Below are 27,452 nucleotides of genomic sequence, written 5' to 3'. Positions count from 1 at the left end.
AACTAAAGTAGGGACGTTGGTTAGGGTGGATGGGTTGGTGTATACTACAACCATCTAGCAAACCGAAGGTTGCGTGTTCGAATCTCATCACGGACAACTTTGCAACTACTTGCTACTTTGTACCTACTTAGCATGTTAGCTAACCCTTCCCTTAACCTTAACCCTAACTCCTAGCTTAGCTAACGTTAGCCATCTAGATAACGTTAGCAATAGCAACCTAGCCCCCTAGCTAATGTTAGCCACAACAAATTGGAATTAGTAACATATACATTTTGCTAATTCGTAACATATTGTACGAATTGCAATTTATTACATATTGTACGAATTGCAATTCGTAAAACATATTGTACGAAATGTAATTCGTAACATATCATACGAAATGGATGATGGACATCCACAAATTAATACATACCATACGACCCATGGGGCGGTGCACAATTGTCCCAGCGTCGTCCAGGGTAGGGGAGGGAATGGCCGGCAGGGATGTAGCTCAGTTGGTAGAGCATGGCGTTTGCAACGCCAGGGTTGTGGGTTCGATTCCCACAAGGGGTCAGTATAAAAAAATTATGTATGCACTCACTAACTGTAAGTCGCTCTGGATAAGAGCGTCTGCTAAATGACTAAAATGTAAATGAAACGTAACAATTCATACTATTTGGAGGGTCCCGGATTTATGTTTACAATGTTACATCTACCCCTGAGTCCAGGTTGCAGCAGAACGTTTAGAAAGAATGACTGGGTCACTTCCATAGATATAGAATAAAATGACTTCATGACTGGGTCACGTCTCCGGCAACCTAACCGATAGAATGAACGACCAGCCGGCTTGGGTAGCAACCCTAAATTTGTGTCGGGACTATATACACTGCTCAAAAAAATAAAGGGAACACTAAAATAACACATCCTAGATCTGAATGAATGAAATAATCTTATTAAATACTTTTTTCTTTACATAGTTGAATGTGCTGACAACAAAATCACACAAAAATTATCAATGGAAATCAAATGTATCAACCCATGGAGGTCTGGATTTGGAGTCACCCTCAAAATTAAAGTGGAAAACCACACTACAAGCTGATCCAACTTTGATGTAATGTCCTTAAAACAAGTCAAAATGAGGCTCAGTAGTGTGTGTGGCCTCCACATGCCTGTATGACCTCCCTACAATGCCTGGGCATGCTCCTGATGAGGTGGCGGATGGTCTCCTGAGGGATCTCCTCCCAGACCTGGACTAAAGCATCCGCCAACTCCTGGACAGTCTGTGGTGCAACGTGGCGTTGGTGGATGGAGCGAGACATGATGTCCCAGATGTGCTCAATTGGATTCAGGTCTGGGGAACAGGCGGGCCAGTCCATAGCATCAATGCCTTCCTCTTGCAGGAACTGCTGACACACTCCAGCCACATGAGGTCTAGCATTGTCTTGCATTAGGAGGAACCCAGGGCCAACCGCACCAGCATATGGTCTCACAAGGGGTCTGAGGATGCATGTCTGTGTGTGTGTGTGTCTGTGTCTGTGTGTGTGTGTGTGTGTGTGTGTGTGTGTGTGTGTGTGTGTGTGTGTGTGTGTGTGTGTGTGTGTGTGTGTGTTAGAGAGAGGTGGAGGGGGGGTTGTGTTATAGTTCATATGCTCTCGTGTGTGCTTCATGGTTAGAGTTGCGTAGGGAGTGGTATATATACACACACACGATCACACACACAGTCTTGTACAGCTAACCTTGTGGGGACACACAATTTAGTCCCATTCAAAATCCTATTTTCCCTAAACCTAACCTAACCCTAACCCGTACTCTTACCATTACCCTAACCTTAACCTTAACCTTAACCCAAAAACCTAACCTTAACCCTAACCCTAAAACTAACTCTAACACTTAACGTAATTCTAACCCTAACACTAATTCTAACCTTAACCCTAAACCCCCTAGAAATAGCATTTGACCTCGTGGGGACTAACAAAATGTCCCCAGTTGGTCAAATGTTTGTTCGTTTACTATTCTTGTGGGGACTTCTGGTCCCCACAATAATAGTTAAACACGTCCACACACACCACATGCATGCACACACACACTGAGAGAAGATCTGATTGAAGCGTGGTTTGTATCTTCCAGAGCTCAGAGCAGAAAGACAGAAGAGCTGGTGAACCAACAGACACACACCCAGAGGGAGCAGAGAGACAGACTTCTCAGGTAGGTAACATCTGAGTCAAAGCCCAGAGAGGAACAGGAGAGGAGAGGAGAGGAGAGGAGAAGAGAAGGGGAATGTCCGCAACAGCAGTAAGTCTCATGTGAGTCTCCCCTCCTCTCCTCTCCACCCCTCCCCTCCCCTCCCTCCCTCCCCACCCCTCCCCTCTCCACCCCTCCCCTCTCCCTCCCCTCCCTCCCCTCTCCACCCTCCCCTCTCCACCCCTCCCTCCCCTCCCTCCCCTCTCCTCTCCTCCCACCCCTCCCTCCCCTCCCTCCCCTCCCCCCCTCCCCTCCCTCCCCTCCCTCCCCCTCCCTCCCTCCTCCCCTCCCTCCCCTCCCTCCCTTCCCCTCCCCTCCTCTCCACCCTCCCTCCCCTACCCTCCCTCCCTCCCCTCTCCACCCCTCCCCTCCCCTCCCCCCCCTCCTCTCCTCTCCACCCCTCCCCTCCCCTCTGTTGTGTTGGGGTTGTTCTCTCAGTAAATATATCTGAGGGTTGGTTCTAAATGTGTCTCAGAGTTGCCGCTGGCATCCTGGTGTGTTCAATTACAACATAATGTTGGTGTCCCTCCCTCAAGTCTGTCACTGAGGTATTCCAGATATGTTCCTGCCTCTGCAGTACAACAACACATGATCTCACTCTGTGTGATCAGGTTATGGCTGTGGCCTTTTTTTATGGATGGATTCAGAAGAATGTTATTTTGTCTGCTGTCCGCTTGCCAGTCTGTAGCGTCAAAGGCTTTGAACACAGCTTTACTTTACTTCTAGGTAGAATCGCCGTTATAATCATTGGCCAGTATGGAGACTTAAGTAAAACCACAAGTCCAAATCTATATCTCCATCCATGGCTAATTTAGGAAAGGGACAATTTTGGCTACCTAACTAGCAACCAGAGGATAACAACACAACTAGATGTAACAATTCAAGTTTTCTGTCAATTATGTATTTCTCCTGATGCGATGTGGTGGGGGATAAAAGCCAAAACCAAGCTGGCTTCCCTTGACACTTTTGTTTTTGGTGCGCCAGGATCTTTCACAGCTGAGCTTACTCAGTTTAGCTCAACGCTGATTACCTATTATTTTTTTATTTTTTTATCAAGGTGCCAAATGCTCGCTGGCTTCCCTTGCATTCAATGCTACTGGCGGCAACAATGTCAAACTCTTTATTACCAGACAGCATCAGATAGATGGCCTACACATACAGAGACAGAGGGCCGCTGTTTCGCTCGCTCAGATGCTTTCTCTGGTGAGATACAATCAGCCTCTTGCGAATCGAAGGAAAACTCAGAAACACATAGACGAAAGATACATTATTTTTTCTTTTTTAAATATTTTTTCTGGGTAAATTTTTTGGGAAGCCTGGCTTCCCTTGGCATCAATGAATACACGCCACTGAGTCCCAGATGTATTGATGAGATATGCTGATGCCGATGCTGCAACGGCAGTGATAAGACTACTTCCCTGTGGAACTCCCGTGTTGCCCTGTCTCTGTGTGTTGCCCTGTCTCCGTGTGTTGCCCTGTCTCCGTGTGTTGCCCTGTCTCCGTGTGTTGCCCTGTCTCCGTGTGTTGCCCTGTCTCCGTGTGTTGCCCTGTCTCCGTGTGTTGCCCTGTCTCCATGGCGCTTTCTCGACTGGGTAATATTAGCGGGGAGAAACCAGGGATGGAATTTTATTTTCTCACTCTTTTGTATTATACATTGAACAAAACTATAAACGCAACATGCAACAATTTCAAAGATTTTACTGAGTTACAGTTCATATAAGGAAATCAGTCAATTGAAATCAATTCATTATGCCCTAATCTATGGATTTCACATGACTGGGAATACAGGTATGCATCTGTTGGTCACAGATACCTTAAAAAAGAAGTAGGGGCGTGGATCATAAAACCAGTCAGTATCTGGTGTGACCACCATTTGCCTCATGCAGCGCGACACATCTCATTCGCATACTGTTGATCAGGCTGTTGATTGTAGCCTGTGGAATGTTGTCCCACTCCTCTTCAATGGCTGTGCGAAGTTGCTGGATATTGGCAGGAATTGGAACACGCTGTCGTACATGTCGATCCAGAGCATCCCAAACATGCTCAATGGGTGACATGTCTGGTGAGTATGCCTATCAAGACAGCGATTACTCACCTCGTATTGGACGAAGATTCTTTCTTCAACGAGTTGGACGCAAAGGATATTCTACAGACACCCGACATGGCCCAAATCCCTGTCATTCGCATGAGAAAGAGACTGAGATATCGTGGACGTAGGTCAGGGTGCCTTGTAAGGATCCGACGGCGAGCGAGTAAACTGCCTCTTCCATCAATCCTATTAGCCAACGTACAATCATTTGAAAATAAATTGGACGACCTAAGATCAAGGTTATCATTAAAAACTGTAATATCTTTTATTTCACTGAGTCGTGGCTGAACGACGACATTACATTTACATTTTAGTCATTTAGCAGACGCTCTTATCCAGAGCGACTTACAGTTAGTGAGTGCATACATTATTATTTTCTATTTTATACTGGCCCCCCATGGGAAACGAACCCACAACCTTGGCGTTGCAAACGCCATGCTCTACCAACTGAGCCAAATCCCTGCCGGCCATTCCCTCCCCTACCCTGGACGACTTGTGCGCCGCCCCATGGGTCTCCCGGTCGCGGCCGGCTACGACAGAGCCTGGATTCGAACCAGGATCTCTAGTGGCACAGCTAGCACTGCGATGCAGTGCCTTAGACCACTGCGCCACTCGGGAGTTGGATAACATACAGCTGGCGGGATATACGCTACATCGGCAGGATGGAATGGCTGACTCCGGTAAGACAAGGGGTGGCGGTCTGTGTATATTTGTGAACAACAGCTGGTGCATAAAATCTAATACTAAGGAAGTCTTGAGGTTTTGCTCGCCTGAGGTAGAGTATCTCATGATAAGCTGTAGACCACACTATTTACCAAGAGAGTTTTCATCTATATTTTTTGTAGCTGTCTGTTTACCACCACAAACCGACACTGGCACTAAGATTGCACTCAATGAGCTGTATAAGGCCATAAGCAAACAGGAAAACGCTCATCCAGAGGCAGTGCTCCTAGTGGCCGGAGACTTTAATGCAGGGAAACTTAAATCCGTTCTACCTCATTTCTACCAGCATGTTAAATGTGCAACCAGATGGAAACAAAACTCTAGACCACCTTTACTCCACACACAGAGACACGTACAAAGCTCTCCCTCATCCTCCATTTGACAAATCTGAACATAACTCTATTCTCCTGATTCCTGTTTATAACCAAAAACTAAAGCAGGAAGCACCAGTGACTCGGTTAATATCAAATCAAATCAAATCAAAATGTATTTGCCACATGTGCCGAATACAACAAGTGTAGACATTACAGTGAAATGCCCTTAACCAACAATGCAGTTTAAGAAAAAAATAAGAGAACAGTCTATGACTAGGGTGGCTGGAGTCTTTGATCATTTTTAGGGCCTTCCTCTGACACCGCCTGGTATAGAGGTCCTGGATGGCAGGAAGCTTGGCCCCAGTGATGTACTGGGCCATACGCACTACCCTCTGTAGTGCCTTGCGGTCGGTGGCCGAGCAGTTGCCATACCAGGCGGTGATGCAACCAGTCAGGATGCTCTCGATGGTGCAGCTGTAGAAGGAAGTGGTCAGCTGACGCAGATGCTAAGCTACAGGAATGTTTTGCTAGCACAGACTGGAATATGTTCCGGGATCTTCCGATAGCATTGAGGAGTACACCACATCAGTCACTGGCTTCATCAATAAGTGCATCAATGACATCGTCCCCACAGTGACCGTACGTACATACCCCAACCAGAAGCCATGGATTAAAGGCAACATCCACACTGAGCTAAAGGGTAGAGCTGCTGCTTTCAAGGAGCGGGACTCTAACCCGGACGCTTATAAGAAATCCTGCTATGTGCTCCGCCGAACCATCAAACAGGCAAAGAGTCAATACAGGACTAAGATTGAATCATACTACACCGGCTCCGACGCTCGTCGGATGTGGCAGGGCTTGCAAACTATTACAGACTACAAAGGGAAGCACAGCCGCGAGCTGCCCAGTGACACAAGCCTACCAGACGAGCTAAATCACTTCTATGCTCACTTCGAGGCAAGCAACACTGAAGCATGCATGAGGGAATCAGCTGTTCCGGATGACAATGTGATCACGCTCTCCGTAGCCGATGTGAGTAAGACTTTTAAGCAGGTCAACATTCACAAGGCCGCAGGGCCAGACGGATTACCAGGACGTGTACTCCGAGCATGTGCTGACCAACTGGCAAGTGTCTTCACAGACATTTTCAACATGTCCCTGACTGAGTCTGTAGTACCAACAAGTTTCAAGCAGACCACCATAGTCCCTGTGCCCAAGAACACTAAGATAACCTGCCTAAATGACTACCGAGCACAAGGTGCACCTGTGTAATGATCATGCTGTTTAATCAGCTTCTTGATATGCCACACCTGTCAGATGGATGGATTATCTTGGCAAAGGAGAAATGCTCATTTGTGCACAACATTTGAGAGAAATTAGCTTTTTGTGCATATGGAACATTTCTGGGATCTTTTATTTCAGCTCATGAAACAAGGGACCAACACTTTACATGTTATGTTTATATTTTTGTTCATTGTATGTTATGCTCAATTTTATTTTATATTTTATTACACTGAATATTCAAATTACTTTATTATTCTACTGTTGTTGCAATGTGGAGAGATGAACCTACACCATTTAATTGTACATGTACACCACATGTACTGTATGCATCCTGTGCATACAACAAATAAACTTGTCAAATGTGATTTGATTTGATTCGAAGGGATTTCTGTCCGACGTGGTGTCATGATATATGTTCTTATCTAGGGAAAACAGGTGTTCCATCACCTGGCTGCTCTGTTCCTCCCGCCGGGGCTGGGAGGGGAGAGGGGGGAGAGGGGGGAGAGAGGAAGGGGGAAATCACTTCCCCATCCATGAAGGAAGATGGGAACTCCCTGAGCAGGTAGTCTCCATGACGGGTGTAGATGAGTTGGGAACACCCTGAGCAAGTAGTCTCCATGACAGGGTGTAGATGAGATGGGAACTCCCTGAGCAGGTAGTCTCCATGACAGGGTGTAGATGAGATGGGAACTCCCTGAGCAGGTAGTCTCCATGACAGGGTGTAGATGAGATGAGAACTCCCTGAGCAGGTAGTCTCCATGACAGGGTGTAGATGAGATGGGAACTCCCTGAGCAGGTAGTCTCCATGACAGGGTGTAGATGAGATGAGAACTCCCTGAGCAGGTAGTCTCCATGACAGGGTGTAGATGAGATGGGAACTCCCTTAGCAGGTAGTCTCCATGACAGGGTGTAGATGAGATGGGAACTCCCTGAGCAGGTAGTCTCCATGACAGGGTGTAGATGAGATGAGAACTCCCTTAGCAGGTAGTCTCCGTGACAGGGTGTAGATGAGATGGCAACTCTCTGAGCAGGTAGTCTCCGTGACAGGGTGTAGATGAGATGGGAACTCCCTGAGCAGGTAGTCTCCATGACAGGGTGTGTGAGTGTGGCTCAACTTATTACTTCCTCTTACTCAGCCACGCCCCTTGGGAATAGATAGTGTCATTGTGAGACAGGAACAGGAAGTTAGATACAGTGGCTTTGGGACATTGACTCTTTCCAGCAAGTCCTTGTTTTAGTGAGGTGATGAATGTGCTGTAACACCTGACAGAAATACCACACTGATGGTGTGTGAAGGGAACACTTGTCTCTTATGTAATGTGAGACTCTTCTGACGCTTATCAGCATGTGCTGCATACCGGCCCTGTGTTATCAGGGTAGTACCTGCCCAACAGAGGCCTCTGTAGGCGATGTGCTATGCAACTGTCACCGCTCCTGTCCTCCCTGTGCACGGCAGCCCTATGGGTATTGGAATCTCCTGAAGACACAAAACAGACAGCTTTTATACACTGGGCAAGTGGCAACCCCGCCCTTGATTACCAATTGCCACCACCTGAGACTGGCTGCGTTCACAACAATTACAGTTCCACCCAGTTACATTAGGCCTGTATGTTTTCTGCTTCTTACACACCATGTTTCCCCCTCCTCCTCTTCCTCCTCATCCTCCTCATCCACTCCTCCCCCTCTTCTTCCTCCTCCCCTCCTCCTCCTCTTCCTCCTCCTCATCCTCCTCCTCCACCCCTCCCCCTCTTCTTCCTCCTCCCCTCCTCCTCCTCCTCCACCTCCCCCTCCTCTTCCTCCTCATCCTCCTCCTCCTCCCCCCTCCCCCTCTTCCACCTTCCCCTCTTCCTCCTCCTCCACCTCCCCTTCTTCTTCCTCCTCCCCTATTCCTCCTCCTCCCCCTCTTCCTCATCCTCCTCCCCCCTCCCCCTCCCCCCTTCCTCCTCCTCCCCCTCCCCCTCTTCCTCCTCCTCCTCCTCCTCCTCCTCCACAGGCTGTCCCAAGAGCTCAGGGAGAAGGAGGAAGGCTGGTTGTCATGCCGATGCAGGTGTGACTCTTTACAATCACAGCTGCTGGCATGTCAACAGAGAGAGGAGGAGGCGACCCGGAAGTACTCTGGGGCTGAGCAGGACGTGGACGCTCTGAGGAGAAAACTAGAACACGCCCAACAGAAGAGCAAAGACCTGAGTAGAGACAGGTGTGTGTGTGTGTGTGTCTGTATACATGTGATTACCTCATACCTTAATGACCTTGTTTATGTGATGAGCCTAATCACACCTCTATGAATCTCTATGTTTGTTATATCACCTATTTATCCCACTATTCCCACTTGTGTCTGTGTGTGTCAGATCACCTGTACACCTCTACATTTACATAGTAAACACGATCACATGTACACCTTTACATTTACATAGTAAACATGATAACCTGTACACCTTTACATTTACATAGTAAACATGATAACCTGTACACCTTTACATTTACATAGTAAACATGATCACCTGTACACCTTTACGTTTACATAGTAAACACGATCACATGTACACCTTTACATTTACATAGTAAACATGATCACCTGTACACCTCTACATTTACATAGTAAACACGATCACATGTACACCTTTACATTTACATAGTAAACATGATAAACTGTACACCTTTACATTTGCATAGTAAACATGATCACCTGTACACCTTTACATTAACATAGTAAACATGATCACCTGTACACCTTTACGTTTACATAGTAAACATGATCACCTGTACACCTTTACATTTACATAGTAAACATGATCACCTGTACACCTTTACATTTACATAGTAAACATGATAACCTGTACACCTTTACATTTACATAGTAAACATGATCACCTGTACACCTTTACATTTACACAGTAAACACAATAACCTGTACACCTTTACGTTTACATAGTAAACATGATCACCTGTACACCTTTACATTTACATAGTAATCATGATCACATGTACACCTTTACATTTACATAGTAAACATGATCACCTGTACACCTTTACATTTACATAGTGAACATGATAACCTGTACACCTTTACATTTACATAGTAAACACAATAACCTGTACACCTTTACATTTACATAGTAAACATGATCACCTGTACACCTTTACGTTTACATAGTAAACATGATCACCTGTACACCTTTACATTTACACAGTAAACATGATCACCTGTACACCTTTACATTTACATAGTAAACATGATCACCTGTGTTTTATTCCCATTCTCCCTCTTCTATCTTCTATCACTGTTTATGTCAGAACTCACCTGAGTCCAGTCCCAGGTGTCTACCTGTCTGTCAGTACATTATTCACCACTGTGTGTGTTATCTCACCTGTATACATACCTAGGGTCCTGTTTCCTCTGGTATCATGCAAGTCCATTCCCACCTGTCATTAGTCACCTGTTTGTGTGTAAACGGTCCTGTACTCATCTCATATTCTCACCTGTTTAATGTCTAGCAGGTCTACTCAGCTCTGTATATATGTAGTTGGGCTCTGCTGGACTCAATCCCACATTGTGGGTTATTCATGTTGTCACATAAATGATGATGTGTCCTTTAAGAAAAGCTTTCCTGTTAAAAGGACAATTCCATCAGAATCCAAGTCACACACAGTGAGCTGAACTGAGCTGAACTGAGCGTATTTTTAAATTTTAGTCATTTAGCAGACGCTCTTATCCAGAGCGACTTACAGTTAGTGAGTGCATACATTTTCCCCCGTGGGAATTGAACCCACAACCCTGGCGTTGCAAGCACCTTGCTCTACCAACTGAGCTACACACGTATCCCTGGGTTATAGAACTGACAATTTTTACATTTTAGTCATTTAGCAGACGCTCTTATCCAGAGCGACTTACAGGAGCAAATATGGTTAAGTGCCTTACCTAAGGGCACATCGGCAGATTTTTCACTTAGTCGGCTCGGGGATTAGAACCAGCAACCTTTCAGTTACTGGCACAACGCTCTTACCCACTAAGCTACCTGCCGCTGACCACACACCAGTCCTGGCCTCAACACGCACTATCAGGTCAGATGTCACCCCTTGGTTTGGAAAGTGTGTGTGAATGTGCGTTCATGCGTGTGTGTCTGCATCAATATGTGTGTGCGTATTGTTTGTGTTCGATTTTGGGCCCAATGTGTTCCACTGAAGCTAAACCCCTAAAACCCAAGGTCCTGAGCTGCAGTGACTGGACATATTACACTACTGGGACATGGGCCCATTCTTGTTATGTAAGGACAGAACCCACCTTGGCCGGGGTTGTCTCTGTCCAAAACCAACCCCTCCTATCCCCCTCCCTGGGAACCTTCTCCATATCTACTCGTAGTGAACAGATCAGATGGTTGTAAATAACATGGTGAAAACTTCACTTAGCTTTCCAGAGGAACATGTATTACCATAGAGGAAGAAGTCAAAATACAACTGCATGAAACTGAGAAAAGAAATGACCAGTTCCTGTGGCATGACCTCAGATGAACTGAGCTGTAGCTTGTGTGTGTGTGTGTGTGTGTGTGTGTGTGTGTGTGTGTGTGTGTGTGTGTGTGTGTGTGTGTGTGTGTGTTTACTACCCCAGAGAGGAAAAGGAGGAATCTTGACTGTACTTACCCTGTGTCCTTACCACTCTCACACACACACACTCACACGGCATGCAATGTCTGAGCACACAGCGGCAGACAAACACACACTTGCACAAAAACACACAGACACACAAACACTCTCACACACCAACAAGATCTCATAGTTTCACTTCAAAATTCGATGTATTATGGATGAACTTTTTTTACTCATTCATTCTGCGTGGTTACAGAATAAACAGAAACATCTCAAAGGTAAACAGTTTATGCATTCATTCCGAGTGGTTAAGGTTATGGTTTGGCTATGGTTTGGGGAAGGCTTAAAACAAACGGATTAAAAGCAATGCGCTAGGTACCATCAGTATTCATAGTATTCTCATGGCTTGCTTGAGCAATGTGAACCGCTGTAGTGCAGTGATCTAAGCAGCACGCTCCAGCTCCAAGCCTCATGAGTGCTGGGCGATAATTGTTAATTTTTTTTGGGTGAGCATCGAGGAAGGCGTATATCGAAGTTCTCAGGACCTTTTCAAACGTCCGAAATCGTCATCTATTTCTAGTGACCAGCCTGCTCACACACGCCCACAAGTACTCACACAGACATTCTGAGACGGCTTTGTTTTTCCATTCATAAAAGGGAACAGTTTGGCCACCGCCATCGCTGACCATCGCTGACCCTCGCTGACCTGCGAGAAGACCTTTTGTGCCCTTGTTCCCAAAAACAAATCTCTGCTCCCTCTTCCACCCTCCCAGCCCTCACCCTGCACTCTACAACTGTACACTACACCCCCAACCCCTGTCCTTCTGCCCCCTCTAATGACCCCCTGCCTACCCCCACCCTGCGTGTGCGTGTGCGTGTGTGTGTGTGTATGTGTGTGTGTGTGTATGTATGTGTGTATGTGTGCATGTGTGTGTGTGTGTATGCAGTGTGTGTTGAGTAATGTAAGAATAATTAGAACAATGCCCTCTTTCACCCCTCCAATCCAGCCGTCACACAATGGGGCTGTTGATGTTTTCCTCTCTTCAGGGTTAGCACAAGAGCGAGGGAGGGAGGGAGGGAGGGATGGAGGGGGGAGACGGCGGTTACTTCTCACGCTGTATGGCTCTTTGCACACTTCCATGGTCAGGGACTCGCACACTAAATCATTTAGAAGTCAAGAGAGGTCAAACATGTGGTTCCTTTGTCATAAGATGAATGTAAATGAATACAGTGTGGAGATATGGGTAGTTTGGCTAGAGTTAGAAAGTAAACAGTCACAACATTACTGCAGAAAGGTGAACTGATGACTAGATACAGGAAGTACTGTTTGACCTCTGGTTATAACATCTTCTATTTAAGTGAGAAGGCAGTGTTTGGAGGATATATTGGCACGGATTTTGTTAGGCCGGAGACGAAGTCGAGGGCCGGCAAACCATGCCAATATATCCCCCAAACACTGGATTCGAGGGTATTATCACTTTTATACAACGGGTTAACAACATATTCAAATATTGGTTGACATATTTCCATTACAAACGTTATTTTGATTAATTTATTCATACTATTTCATCCTTCCACAAGATATAGTCCCAACACAAATCTAGGGTTGCTAGAGACGCGACCTAGTCATTCGTTCTTTTTGTTCTGTATCTATGGACGCGACCCAGTCATTCGTTCTAAACGTTCCATTGCCATACTGGCTGGCAACGTTCTTATCCCTTGCTCGCTAGCTAGCCAACTACGGCTAACTTACAGTCACGTCAAAATGTGCAGCCAGAATAACAGCAAAGTAGCTACATTTGCATAAGCTCTTTTCTAGTGACATTTACAGTGAGGGAAAAAAGTATTTGATCCCCTGCTGATTTTGTACGTTTGCCCACTGACAAAGACATGATCAGTCTATAATTTTAATGGTAGGTTTATTTGAACAGTGAGAGACAGAATAACAACAACAAAATCCAGAAAAACGCATGTCAAAAATGTTATAAATTGATTTGCATTTTAATGAGGAAATAAGTATTTGACCCCTCTGCAAAACATGACTTAGTACTTGGTGGAAAAACCCTTGTTGGCAATCACAGAGGTCAGACGTTTCTTGTAGTTGGCCACCAGGTTTGCACACATCTCAGGAGGGATTTTGTCCCACTCCTCTTTGCAAATCTTCTCCAAGTCATTAAGGTTTCGAGGCTGACGTTTGGCAACTCGAACCTTCAGCTCCCTCCACAGATTTTCTATGGGATTAAGGTCTGGAGACTGGCTAGGCCACTCCAGGACCTTAATGTGCTCTTCTTGAGCCACTCCTTTGTTGCCTTGGCCGTGTGTTTTGGGTCATTGTCATGCTGGAATACCCATCCACAACCCATTTTCAATGCCCTGGCTGAGGGAAGGAGGTTCGCACCCAAGATTTGACAGTACATGGCCCCGTCCATTGTCCCTTTGATGCGGTGAAGTTGTCCTGTCCCCATAGCAGAAAAACACCACAGAAAAACACCACAATGTTTCCACCTCCATGTTTGACGGTGGGGATGGTGTTCTTGGGGTCATAGGCAGCATTCCTCCTCCTCCAAACACGGCGAGTTGAGTTGATGCCAAAGAGCTCCATTTTGGTCTCATCTGACCACAACTCTTTCACCCAGTTCTCCTCTGAATCATTCAGATGTTTATTGTCAAACTTCAGACGGGCCTGTATATGTGCTTTCTTGAGCAGGGGGACCTTGCAGGCGTTGCAGGATTTCAGTCCTTCACGGCGTAGTGTGTTACCAATTGTTTTCTTGGTGACTATGGTCCCAGCTGCCTTGAGATCATTGACAAGATCCTCCTGTGTAGTTCTGGGCTGATTCCTCACCGTTCTCATGATCATTGCAACTACACGAGGTGAGATCTTGCATGGAGTCCCAGGCCGAGGGAGATTGACAGTTATTTTGTGTTTCTTCCATTTGCAAATAATCGCACCAACTGTTGTCACCTTCTCACCAAGCTGATTGGCGATGGTCTTGTAGCCCATTCCTTGGAGAGCTCTTTGGTCTTGGCCATGGTGGAGAGTTTGGAATCTGATTGATTGATTGCTTCTGTGGACAGGTGTCTTATATACAGGTAACAAGTTGAGATTAGGAGCACTCCCTTTAAGAGTGTGCTCCTAATCTCAGCTCGTTACCTGTATAAAAGACACCTGGGAGCTAGAAATCTTTCTGATTGAGAGGGGGTCAAATACTTATTTCCCTCATTAAAATGCAAATGTCACGCCCTGACTCAGGGGACTCTTATATGTTGAGTCAGGGTGTGAATATTCTATGTTGTGTATATCTATGTGTATGATCTAGTATGTGTAGATCTATGTTGGCCGGTGTGGTTCCCAATCAGAGGCAGCTGTCGCTCGTTGTCTCTGATTGGGGATCACACTTAGGCAGCCTATTGGCACTCGTTAGTTGTGGGATCTTGTTCCGTGTTAGAGGCTTGTTTTGTGTTTAGCCTTAGGACTTCACGTGTCGTTGGTTTGTTGTTTTGTCGTGTGTTTATCATTTAAATAAACGTGTACGCATTTCACGCTGCGCCTTGGTCTGACCCGTCCTTAAACGAACGTGACAGAAGATCCCACCAAACACGGACAAAACCACTCCACTCCGGAGCCAGAGCAGTCCGCTCCACCGGTGCCTAGTCCAGCTCCGGTCAGCTGCTCCACTCCGGAGCCAGAGCAGTCCGCTCCACCGGGGTCCAGAAAAGCTCCGGTTAGCGGCTCCACTCCGGAGCCAGAGTAGTCCGCTCCACTGGTGCCTAGTCCAGCTCCGGTCAGCGGCTCCACTCCGGAGCCAGAGCAGTCCGCTCCACCGGTGCCAAGTCCAGCTCCGGTCAGCGGCTCTAGTCCGGAGCCTGAGCAGCCCGCTCCACCGGCGTCCGGTCCAGCTCCAGTCAGCGGTTCCAGTCCAGACCCAGACGTCAGCCATTCTCCAGGTTCGGGGTCTCCCACACCAGGGTCCAGACAGGGCTTGGAGTATCGTGGGAGGAAGGAGAGGGGAAGCAGCGCGCCGAGGTCCAGACCAGACCAGGGGCGCAACAGGGAGGCGGAGAGTATGTGGTCGTCCCACCCGGCCCCTACCCTGTTATGTAAAGGTTGTACGGTCGGAGTCCGCACCTTTGGGGGGGTACTGTCACGCCCTGACTCAGGGGACTCTTATATGTTGAGTCAGGGTGTGAATATTCTATGTTGTGTATGATCTAGTATGTGTATTTCTATGTTGGCCGGTGTGGTTCCCAATCAGAGGCAGCTGTCGCTCGTTGTCTCTGATTGGGGACCATACTTAGGCAGCCTTTTGGCACCTGTTAGTTGTGGGAATCTTGTTCCGTGTGAGGTTTGTTGTGTGTACCGTAGGACTTCGCGTATCGTTAATTTGTTATTTTGTCGTGGTGTTTATTCAGCATATAAATAAACATGAATGCTTATCACACTGCGCCTTGGTCCTTCTCGTTCAACAACTATCGTGACAAACGTACAAAATCAGCAGGGGATCAAATACTTTTCCCCCTCACTGTATTTGGATACATCCATAACAATGAGCTAATGAGGCGCGATTTCGCCTGGCATAGAGAATGTGCTCACTCATCAGGACACTGTTGTTCAGAGGAGCTAGCCAACAACACAGCTACAGTAACACAATCACTTCAAACTGAAGCTGGAAAGACTGCAAACTAGCTGCACTTTGTTTTACCTTTTTTCAATATATATACAATATTTTTTTTGTATATATCCATAAATATGATGCCAGCTGATACATGATTTCGACTGGCTGAGAAACGCTGCCTGCCTTTCTGTCTCATCACGACTCCCGACACGTTCATTACTATGGGACAGCAGGAGATCGAATTTCAAAATTGATTCAATGTTGCAAATGTCGGAGAGACAGACAGCAAGGTTTATACAAATCTCCGGTGTTGAAAACTAAATGTGAGTCTAATAGAAATGTGAGATTATGTCTAGAGGCTTTTTATAGTGGAGATCAAGTTCATAAATTGCCTGGCTGGGTTGATGAGACAGTGGATTGCGCAGTCAGATGGAACAGAGTAAATGGGCATTTTTTAACGTCATAGATTTAGCCGGTGGCAACTTGTGGAATAGACACAAGAACGGAATGGGGTTTTAACCAATCAGCATTCAGAATTAGACCCACCCCGTTGTATAAATCACTATTATGACAGATATTTAGATGAGTAAGTGCATCCATAAAACCATAAATATATTGCTCTGGCAATACCAAAGAATCGAAGGATATTCAAAAGATAAACTCATGTCAGTAGGCATAAGAAGAGCTGTATTAATAGTACAGTGTGGAGTAATTCCCAGACCTACTGCTCTCTTACTTACTGTGTTCAGTGGAAACTGTTACATTATCCCTCAGCTCATATCATTTCTGCTGCTATTATTCAATTTCTTAATTGTCCCATGAATTCGTGTGTCTGATTTTCACGAGGCAGTTGTCCTGGTTTGAAAGGAGAGACGTCAGGGTTTGTGATGTGACTGAAAGTTCTCGGACATTTAAGAGTGTTTTATTTCTCGCTATCCATGACGTGCTATTAACCTCTGGGCCTATTGGTGTAGAAACTGGACAGGCCAGATAAGACATTCTGTCTGTGTCCAGCGCAGTCTACACTTCGTCACTGTTTGTCCTGTTTTCAATGCCCCTCAATCGCATATCTGATGCTACTTCTATAGTTCAAGATGTGGAGAGACTGATGGAGAGCAACTTCTCCGATTGATGGGTATGTTTCTCAAGTTAGGATGGAAAGCATTGCACATGATAGAGACACATGGAGAGCCTTCTCTCTCAGGTGGGGGGGGGGGGCACAGCAGACGTGCACACACACACATGCGTACGTCTGTCTAATAAAGCTGGCTGGCGTGAGAGAGAAAATGCTCCCAGATTTATACACCATGCCTCTCTCTAATCCACCCCGACTGAGGGGCGAGTTTGCACGCTCTGACACTCCAGGGGTTTAACACACACACACACACCAACACACACACACATACAATCCAACACACACACACACACATGCTCCAATATCCCGAGGGTCTGAATCCGATTAGGCTATTCCTATTATCTTTCCAGGTTTTTTTGTTTTCCATCCCCCCCATCCCTGCACACACATACACATACACACACACACACACACACACACACACACATGCACACACACACACACACACACACACACACACACACACACACACACACACACACACACACACACTCACACACAATCTCACATATGCAGACCCCTCTGAAGTAGGAGCATGATGTGGACAGGATTATTCCCAGCAGCAGGGGATCATTGGGGAAGATTTGTGAGCAGAGTGCTGTTCACGCCCAAAGCCCTGCTATGGATCTCACAGGCCCGTATGGGGGTCAGGGTTCCACTGTGTTACAGGGGGTCAGTGTTCCACTGTGTTACAGGGGGTCAGTGTTCCACTGTGTTACACTGGGCAACAGCAGGAGGAGACAGCAGTAGCAGCACACTGTGTCCAGGAACTACAAATGAGTAGTAAATTACAGAGAAGCTGTTGACCCCTTAGAAAGGTCAACACACTGTACTGTGAACATTTCTACACATCATGACCCCATCATGACCCCATCATGACGACAAAACATGGCGCCGACAGAGAGGGCTGCCTTGCTTCTAGCTCTTAGGAAACCTTGCAGTATTTTGTTTTCTTTATCTATTATCTCTTACGTTATTAGGCCAGAAAATTATTTGTGTTATTACATACAGCCGGGAAGAACTATTGGATATCAGAGCGGAGGTAACTCACCAGCACTACCAGCATTACGACCAGGAATACGACTTTCCCCGAAGCGGATCCTTTGTTCGCACCCCCCAGGGCAATTGAACTGATTCCAGAGGCCGACCCAAAACAACGCCAGGGGAGAGGTACTCGGAGCGGCCTTCTAGTCCGACTTAGGAGGCGTGCACACCACCCACCGCTTCCGAGTGTAGTACTCGCTAATGTTCAGTCTCTGGATAATAAAGTTGACGAGCTCAGGGCGAGGGCTGCTTTCCAGAGAGACATCAGGGATTGTAACATACTCTGTTTCACGGAAACACGGCTCTCTCGGGATATACTGTACAAGTCGGTCCATCCAGTTGGGTTCTCAGTTCATCACGCATACAGGGATAAATATCTCTCCGGGAAGCAGAAGGGCGGAGGTGTATGTTTTATGATTAATGACTCATGGTGTAATTGTGATAACATACAGGAACTCAAGTCCTTTTGTTCACCTGACCTAGAATACCTCACAATCAAATGCCATCCATATTATCTCCCAAGAGAATTTTATTCGGTTATAGTCACGGCCGTGTATATCCCCCCTCAAGCCGATACCACGATGGCCCTCAAGGAACTTCACTGGACTTTATGCAAACTGGAAACCACATATCCTGAGGCTGCATTTACTGTAGCTGGGGATTTCACCAAAGCAAATTTGAGGAAAAGGCTGCCGGAGTTTTATCAACACATCGACTGTAGTACTCGCGCTGCTAAAACACTCGACCACTGCTACTCCAACTTCCGGGATGCATACAAGGCCCTCCCCCGCCCTCCGTTCAGCAAATCTGAGCTTGACTCCATTTTGCTCCTCCCTTCCTATAGGCAGAAACTCAAACAGGAAGTACCCGTGCTAAGGACTATTCAACGCTGGTCTGACCAATCGCAATCCACGCTTCAAGATTTTTTGGATCACGTGGACTGGGATATGTTCCGGGTAGCTTCAGAGAATAATATCAACGTTTATATTGATATGGTGACTGAGTTTATCAGCAATTGTATAGGAGATGTTTTACCCACTGTGACTATTAAAACCTACCCTAACCAGAAACCGTGGATAGATGCCAGCATTCGTGCAAAACTGAAAGTGAGAACCACCGCATTTAAGCATGGCAAGGTGACTGGGAATATGGCAGAATACAAACAGTGTAGTTATTCGGAAAAAGGCATCACACTGCACACTGTCCTATCCCATCTGGACAAGAGGAATACCTATGTAAGAATGCTGTTCATTGACTATAGCTCAGCATTCAACACCATAGTACCCTCAACTGGGTCCTGGACTTCCTAACGGGCCGCCCCCAGGTGGTGAAGGTAGGAAACAACACCTCCACTTCACTGATCCTCAACACTGGGGCCCCACAAGGGTGCGTGCTCAGCCCCCTCCTGTACTCCCTGTTCACTCATGACTGCGTGGCCAAGCACGCCTCCAACTCAATCATCAAGTTTGCAGACGACACAACAATAGTAGGCCTGATTACCAACAATGACGAGACAGCCTACAGGGAGGAGGTGAGGGCTCTGGGAGTGTGGTGCTAGGAAAATAACCTCTCATTCAACATCAACAAAACAAAGGAGATGATCGTGACTTCAGGAAACAGCAGAGGGAACACCCCCCTATCCACATCAATGGGACCGCAGTGGAGAAGGTGGAAAGCTTCAAGTTCCTCGGCGTACACATCACTGACAAACTGAAATGGTCCACCCACACAGACAGTGTGGTGAAAAAGGTGCAACAGAACCTCTTCAACCTCAGGAGGCTGAAGAAATTTGTCTTGGCACCTAAAACCCTTTTACAGATGCACAATTGAGAGCATCCTGTCGGGCTGTATCACCGCCTGGTACGGCAACTGCACCACCCACAACCGCAGGGCTCTCCAGAGTGTGGTGCGGTCTGCCCAACGCATCACCGGGGGCAAACTACCAGCCCTCCAGGACACCTACAGCACCCGTTGTCACACCTTAGCCAAATACATTTAAACTCAGTTTTTCACAATTCCTGACATTTAATCCTAGTAAAAATCCCCTTAGGTCAGTTAGGATCACCGCTTTATTTTAAGAATGTGAAATGTCAGAATAATAGTTGAGAGAATGATTTATTTAAGCTTTTATTTATTTAATCACATTCCCAGTGGGTCAGAAGTTTACATACACTCAATTAGTATTTGGTAGCATTGCCTTTAAATTGTTTAACTTGGGTCAAACGTTTCGGGTAGTCTTCCACAAGCTTACCACAAAAAGTTGGGTGAATTTTTGGGAGAGAGGAGGAGAGAGGAGAGAGAGAGAGAGAGAGAGAGAGAGAGAGAGAGAGAGAGAGAGAGAGAGAGAGAGAGAGTGAGAGAGAGAGAGAGAGAGAGAGAGAGAGAGAGAGAGAGAGAGAGAGAGAGAGAGAGAGAGAGAGAGAGAGAGAGAGAGAGAGAGAGAGAGAGAGAGAGAGAGAGAGCTACTGACCTGAGGTGGTCTCCAGATTACATTCAGAGATAATGTAGATATTGAACCTTATGTCTGTTGTATGGTGTAGTCATTCACTGTTTCAGTTTCATTTAATGCATGGGAAAGCATATCCTTATAATAATAACCAAGTCTATAATAATTGTATCTGAAATTACTGTAATACCCTATTTGTCATTCACCCTAGCGAGTTTACAATAGGCATTCTTATTGGAGATGTCCTTCTCATCTAATATCCCATGCTTTTCAGATATTCTAAGTAAGGTAATATCGTGAGAGTCAAATTCGAGGCTGGTGAGAGGGCTGCAAGTATATAAAAGTACCAGAGAATCCCTTTAAGGATACACTCTTTATATCATAATCTGATACTCTTCTGTCATATCTGAAGCTCTTTGAATTTGGAGGTGATTGTTCAGCTGTATGTGGGAATGAGAGAGGGGGAGTGTGTGTGTGTGTGTGTGTGTGTGTGTGTGTGTGTGTGTGTGTGTGTGTGTGTGTGTGTGTGTGTGTGTGTGTGCGTGTGCGTGCGTGCGTGTGTGTGCGTGCGCGTGCGTGCACGTGCGTGCGTGTGTGTGTGTGTGTGTGTGTGTGTGTGTGTGTGTGCTCCTCTCCCATGCTATCTAACATTTATACCGCTTCACGTCGCATCACTCAGACTAGCTGCTGAAATGACATTCATCTTCTTTTTCCATGACTGAAATGTTCCCCTATCTATCACTCCATCGCTCCCTCACTCTCCCTCACTCTCTGGGGAGAAGGAGCATGTTCTATTCATTATTCTTTACACAGTCTGACATATTGAGAGGATCATCAAATGCGTGCGTGTACAAATATTATGAAGCCTTTTGGGTTGATGCAACATGACAGATATGGATATTATGTCTAAGGGGGGCCTAGCTAAGAGCTCTCACTCTTTAACAGCTGGGTTCAAATTGTGTGATGTTAGCATTTAGCTTTTGTGGAGGGTTGAGCTTGCTAGACGCTAGCTAGTGTGTTGTCGTATGTCACCGTCATCTGTCGAGGCTTGGATGTTATGTCTGTCTGAGGTATTTAGACTATTTGTTTGTTTTTGTCTTTCCGTCTTAGGTGTGTGTGTGTGTGTGTGTGTGTGTGTGTGTGTGTGTGTGTGTGTGTGTGTGTGTGTGTGTGTGTGTGTGTGTGTGTGTGTGTGTGTGTGTGTGTGTGTGTGTGTGTGTGTGTGTGTGTGTGTGTGTGTGTGTGTGTGTGTGTCTGCCTTCTGCTATCTGTCACACGCCTCTGGGGAGTGAGTAATGCCCACAGGGAAATGTATCATTTTGTCTACAAGAACAGAGACTAAACTGCTATAGGCTTCCTCACACTCTGGAACATGATAACGATGAAATCTAGGGAAAAAAGACATAGGACAATCATTATACCAACTGTAGAAAAACAGATATGTGGTTGAAAGATAAACTGACTAAGGCGGCAGAACTAGGCTGGCCTGTCTATCCAGTGTTTATCTATTACTGTGAATTATAGTATCCAGTGTGTATGAATTACTGTGATGATAGTATTCAGTATGTATAAATGTGATTATAGTATCCAGTGTGTATGTATTACTGTGATTATAGTATTCAGTATGTATTACTGTGATTATAGTATCCAGTGTGTATTACTGTGATTATAGTATCCAGTATGTATTACTACGATTATAGTATTCAATGTGTATTACTGTGATTATATTATCCAGTATGTATTACTGTGATTATAGTATCCAGTATGTATTACTGTGATTATTGTATTCAATGTGTATTACTGTGATTATAGTATCCAGTATGTATTACTACGATTATAGTATTCAATGTGTATTACTGTGATTATATTATCCAGTGTGTATTACTGTGATTATAGTATTCAGTATGTATTACTGTGATGATAGTTTCCAGCATATATTACTGTGATTATAGTATCCAGTATGTATTACTGTGATTATAGTATCCAGTATGTATTACTGCGATTATAGTATTCAATGTGTATTACTGTGATTATAGTATTCAATGTGTATTACTGTGATTATAGTGTCCAGTATGTATTACTGCGATTATAGTATCCAGTATGTATTACTGCGATTATAGTATTCAATGTGTATTACTGTGATTATAGTATTCAGTATATAGTACTGTGATTATAGTATCCAGTATTTATTACTGCGATTATAGTATTCAATGTGTATTACTGTGATTATAGTATTCAATGTGTATTACTGTGATTATAGTATCCAGTATGTATTACTGTGATTATAGTATCCAGTAAGTATTACTGTGATTATAGTATTCAGTATGTATTACTGTGATTATAGTATCCAGTGTGTATTACTGTGATTATAGTATCCAGTATGTATTACTGCGATTATAGTATTCAATGTGTATTACTGTGATTATATTATCCAGTATGTATTACTGTGATTATAGTATTCAGTATGTATTACTGTGATTATAGTATCCAGTGTGTATTACTGTGATTATAGTATCCAGTATGTATTACTGCGATTATAGTATTCAATGTGTATTACTGTGATTATAGTATCCAGTGTGTATTACTGTGATTATACTGTCTCGAGGTAAAAGGCAGACATTGGAATAGCAGCACAGCTAGAGCATTCCGTTTGTTTGTTTATATCTGACTCTCTCGCTGTCTGAGTACTAGGTCCACACACACACACACACACACACACACACACACACACACAACACATACGCGCCCCTGCTGTTCTGAACATTAGGTCCCTGCATCTCAGGAACGCTGGGAGGGAAAACCTGGTGGATTGGAGCGGATTAGAGAGCAGATTCCCAATGTTGGGTTGCCCAAACTGAGGAGGACACAGTGACCTCTGAACCCTTCCTGGGAGACTGGGGATTAGCCCTGCCTGTTCTGGCATTCTGGCACACATTTAACACATACACACATGCACATACAAACGCTGACACACACACGTGTGCATACAGCTCTAATGGTCTCCTCAGAGCTTTATGATAGTGTTGGTTTAGCTGTGATGGTTGTTTGTATGCTATTTGGATGGGTTTCTCCATGGTGATGGCTTGGTTTTGTTTTTCAGAAATGTGCCTGTCCCCCTGGGCAAACATTCCACCATTTTAGTTGTTCCTAACAGATGGATGACAGTCTGTCTCTGTGACCTCAAACCAGCCCTAGTCATGAATATAAACTTCTGATATTTTTTTACAGTTTCATCTACACTGAACAAAAATATATTTGCAACATGCAACAATTTCAAAGATTTTACAGAGTTACAGTCCATATAAGGAAATCAGTCAATTGGAATCAATTCATTAGGCCCTAATCTATGGATTTCACATGGCTGGGAATACAGATATGCATCTGTTTGTCACAGATACCTTTAAAAAGAAAGGTAGGGGCGTGGATCAGAAAACCAGTCAGTATCTGGTGTGACCACCATTTGCATCATGCAGCGTGACACATCTCCTTCGCAGAGAGTTGATCAGGCTGTTGATTGTGGCCTGTGGAATGTTGTCCAACTCCTCTTCAATGGCTGTGTGAAGTTGCTGGATATTGGCAGGAACTGGAACACGCTGTCGTACACATCGATCCAGAGCATCCCAAACCTGCTCAATGGGTGACATGTCTGGTGAGTATGCAGGCCATGGAAGCACTGGGACATTTTCAGCTTCAAGGAATTGTGTACCGATCCTTGCAACATGGGGCAGGCATTATCATGATGAAACATGAGGTGATGGTGGCGGATGAATGGCACGACAATGGGCCTCTGGATCTCGTCACAGTATATTTGTGCATTCACATTGCCATCAATAAATGCAATTGTGTTCGTTGTCCGTAGCTTATGCCTGCCTGCCCACACCATAACCCCACCATGGGGCACTCTGTTCACAATGTTGGCATCAGCAAACCACTCGTCCACACGACGCCATACATGCTGTCTGCCATCTGCCCTGTACAGTTGAAACCAGGATTCATCCGTGAATAGCGCACTTCTTCACCATGCCAGTGGCCATCGAAGGTGAGCATTTGCCCACTGAAGTCGGTTACGACGCCAAACTGCAGTCTGGTCAAGACCCTGGTGAGGACGACGAGCACGCAGATGAGCTTCCCTGAGAAGGTTTCTGACAGTTTGTGCAGAAATTCTTCGGTTGTGTCAACCCACAGTTTCATCAGCTGTCCGGGTGGCTGGTCTCAGACCGTCCCGCAGGTGAAGAAGCCGGATGTGGAGGTCCTGGGCTGGCGTGGTTACACGTGGTCTGGGGAGGTCCTGGGCTGGCGTGGTTACACGTGGTCTGGGGAGGTCCTGGGCTGGCGTGGTTACACGTGGTCTGGGGAGGTCCTGGGCTGGCGTGGTTACACGTGGTCTGGGGAGGTCCTGGGCTGGCGTGGTTAGCACGTGGTCTGGGGAGGTCCTGGGCTGGCGTGGTTACACGTGGTCTGGGGAGGTCCTGGGCTGGCGTGGTTACACGTGGTCTGGGGAGGTCCTGGGCTGGCGTGGTTACACGTGGTCTGGGGAGGTCCTGGGCTGGCGTGGTTACCCGTGGTCTGGGGAGGTCCTGGGCTGGCGTGGTTACACGTGGTCTGGGGAGGTCCTGGGCTGGCGTGGTTACACGTGGTCTGGGGAGGTCCTGGGCTGGGCGTGGTTACACGTGGTCTGGGGAGGTCCTGGGCTGGCGTGGTTACACGTGGTCTGGGGAGGTCCTGGGCTGGCGTGGTTACACGTGGTCTGGGGAGGTCCTGGGCTGGCGTGGTTACACGTGGTCTGGGGAGGTCCTGGGCTGGCGTGGTTACACGTGGTCTGTGGAGGTCCTGGGCTGGCGTGGTTACACGTGGTCTGGGAGGTCCTGGGCTGGCGTGGTTACACGTGGTCTGGGGAGGTCCTGGGCTGGCGTGGTTACCCGTGGTCTGGGGAGGTCCTGGGCTGGGCGTGGTTACCCGTGGTCTGGGGAGGTCCTGGGCTGGCGTGGTTACACGTGGTCTGGGGAGGTCCTGGGCTGGCGTGGTTACACGTGGTCTGGGGAGGTCCTGGGCTGGCGTGGTTGCACGTGGTCTGGGAGGTCCTGGGCTGGCGTGGTTACACGTGGTCTGGGGAGGTCCTGGGCTGGCGTGGTTACCCGTGGTCTGGGGAGGTCCTGGGCTGGCGTGGTTACCCGTGGTCTGGGGAGGTCCTGGGCTGGCGTGGTTACACGTGGTCTGGGGAGGTCCTGGGCTGGGCGTGGTTACACGTGGTCTGGGGAGGTCCTGGGCTGGCGTGGTTACACGTGGTCTGGGGAGGTCCTGGGCTGGCGTGGTTACCCGTGGTCTGGGGAGGTCCTGGGCTGGCGTGGTTACCCGTGGTCTGGGGAGGTCCTGGGCTGGCGTGGTTACACGTGGTCTGGGGGGGTCCTGGGCTGGCGTGGTTGCACGTGGTCTGGGAGGTCCTGGGCTGGCGTGGTTACGTCGAGGTCCTGGGCTGGCGTGGTTACACGTGGTCTGGGGAGGTCCTGGGCTGGCGTGGTTACACGTGGTCTGGGGAGGTCCTGGGCTGGCGTGGTTACACGTGGTCTGGGGAGGTCCTGGGCTGGCGTGGTTACACGTGGTCTGGGAGGTCCTGGGCTGGCGTGGTTAGCACGTGGTCTGGGGAGGTCCTGGGCTGGGCGTGGTTACACGTGGTCTGGGGAGGTCCTGGGCTGGCGTGGTTACACGTGGTCTGGGGAGGTCCTGGGCTGGCGTGGTTACACGTGGTCTGGGAGGTCCTGGGCTGGCGTGGTTACACGTGGTCTGGGGAGGTCCTGGGCTGGCGTGGTTACACGTGGTCTGGGGAGGTCCTGGGCTGGCGTGGTTACACGTGGTCTGGGGAGGTCCTGGGCTGGGCGTGGTTAGCACGTGGTCTGGGGAGGTCCTGGGCTGGCGTGGTTACACGTGGTCTGGGGAGGTCCTGGGCTGGCGTGGTTACACGTGGTCTGGGGAGGTCCTGGGCTGGGCGTGGTTACACGTGGTCTGGGGAGGTCCTGGGCTGGCGTGGTTACCCGTGGTCTGGGAGGTCCTGGGCTGGCGTGGTTACCCGTGGTCTGGGGAGGTCCTGGGCTGGCGTGGTTACACGTGGTCTGGGGAGGTCCTGGGCTGGCGTGGTTACACGTGGTCTGGGGAGGTCCTGGGCTGGCGTGGTTACACGTGGTCTGGGGAGGTCCTGGGCTGGCGTGGTTACCCGTGGTCTGGGGAGGTCCTGGGCTGGCGTGGTTACACGTGGTCTGGGGAGGTCCTGGGCTGGCGTGGTACACGTGGTCTGGGGAGGTCCTGGGCTGGCGTGGTTACACGTGGTCTGGGGAGGGTCCTGGGCTGGCGTGGTTACCCGTGGTCTGGGAGGTCCTGGGCTGGCGTGGTTACCCGTGGTCTGGGGAGGTCCTGGGCTGGGCGTGGTTACACGTGGTCTGGGGAGGTCCTGGGCTGGCGTGGTTACACGTGGTCTGGGGAGGTCCTGGGCTGGCGTGGTTACAGCACGTGGTCTGGGAGGTCCTGGGCTGGCGTGGTTACACGTGGTCTGGGAGGTCCTGGGCTGGCGTGGTTACACGTGGTCTGGGGAGGTCCTGGGCTGGCGTGGTTACACGTGGTCTGGGGAGGTCCTGGGCTGGCGTGGTTAAACACGTGGTCTGGGGAGGTCCTGGGCTGGGCGTGGTTAACACGTGGTCTGGGGAGGTCCTGGGCTGGCGTGGTTACACGTGGTCTGGGGAGGTCCTGGGCTGGCGTGGTTACACGTGGTCTGGGGAGGTCCTGGGCTGGCGTGGTTACACGTGGTCTGGGGAGGTCCTGGGCTGGCGTGGTTACACGTGGTCTGGGGAGGTCCTGGGCTGGCGTGGTTACACGTGGTCTGGGGAGGTCCTGGGCTGGCGTGGTTACACGTGGTCTGGGGAGGTCCTGGGCTGGCGTGGTTACATGTGGTCTGTGGAGGTCCTGGGCTGGCGTGGTTACACGTGGTCTGGGGAGGTCCTGGGCTGGC

At 47.7% G+C, this 27,452-nt stretch overlaps 1 protein-coding gene across 1 annotated transcript in view; it reads left to right on the top strand.

The window, feature by feature from the left end:
- The window catches only part of lekr1 (leucine, glutamate and lysine rich 1), a 178,938-nt gene that overhangs the window by 129,919 nt on the left and 21,567 nt on the right, over positions 1-27,452 (top strand). The window contains exons 7-8 of the mRNA XM_041876949.2: positions 2,107-2,184; positions 8,624-8,827. Coding sequence (XP_041732883.2) covers positions 2,107-2,184; positions 8,624-8,827 — 282 coding nt within the window. The remainder of the gene's footprint in view (positions 1-2,106; positions 2,185-8,623; positions 8,828-27,452) is intronic.

This window comes from Coregonus clupeaformis, chromosome 5 (assembly GCF_020615455.1).
Source record: "Coregonus clupeaformis isolate EN_2021a chromosome 5, ASM2061545v1, whole genome shotgun sequence".
NCBI lineage: Eukaryota > Metazoa > Chordata > Actinopteri > Salmoniformes > Salmonidae > Coregonus > Coregonus clupeaformis.
The sequence above is the reverse complement of the archived record's forward strand: the minus strand, read 5'-3'. Positions and strand labels throughout refer to the sequence as shown.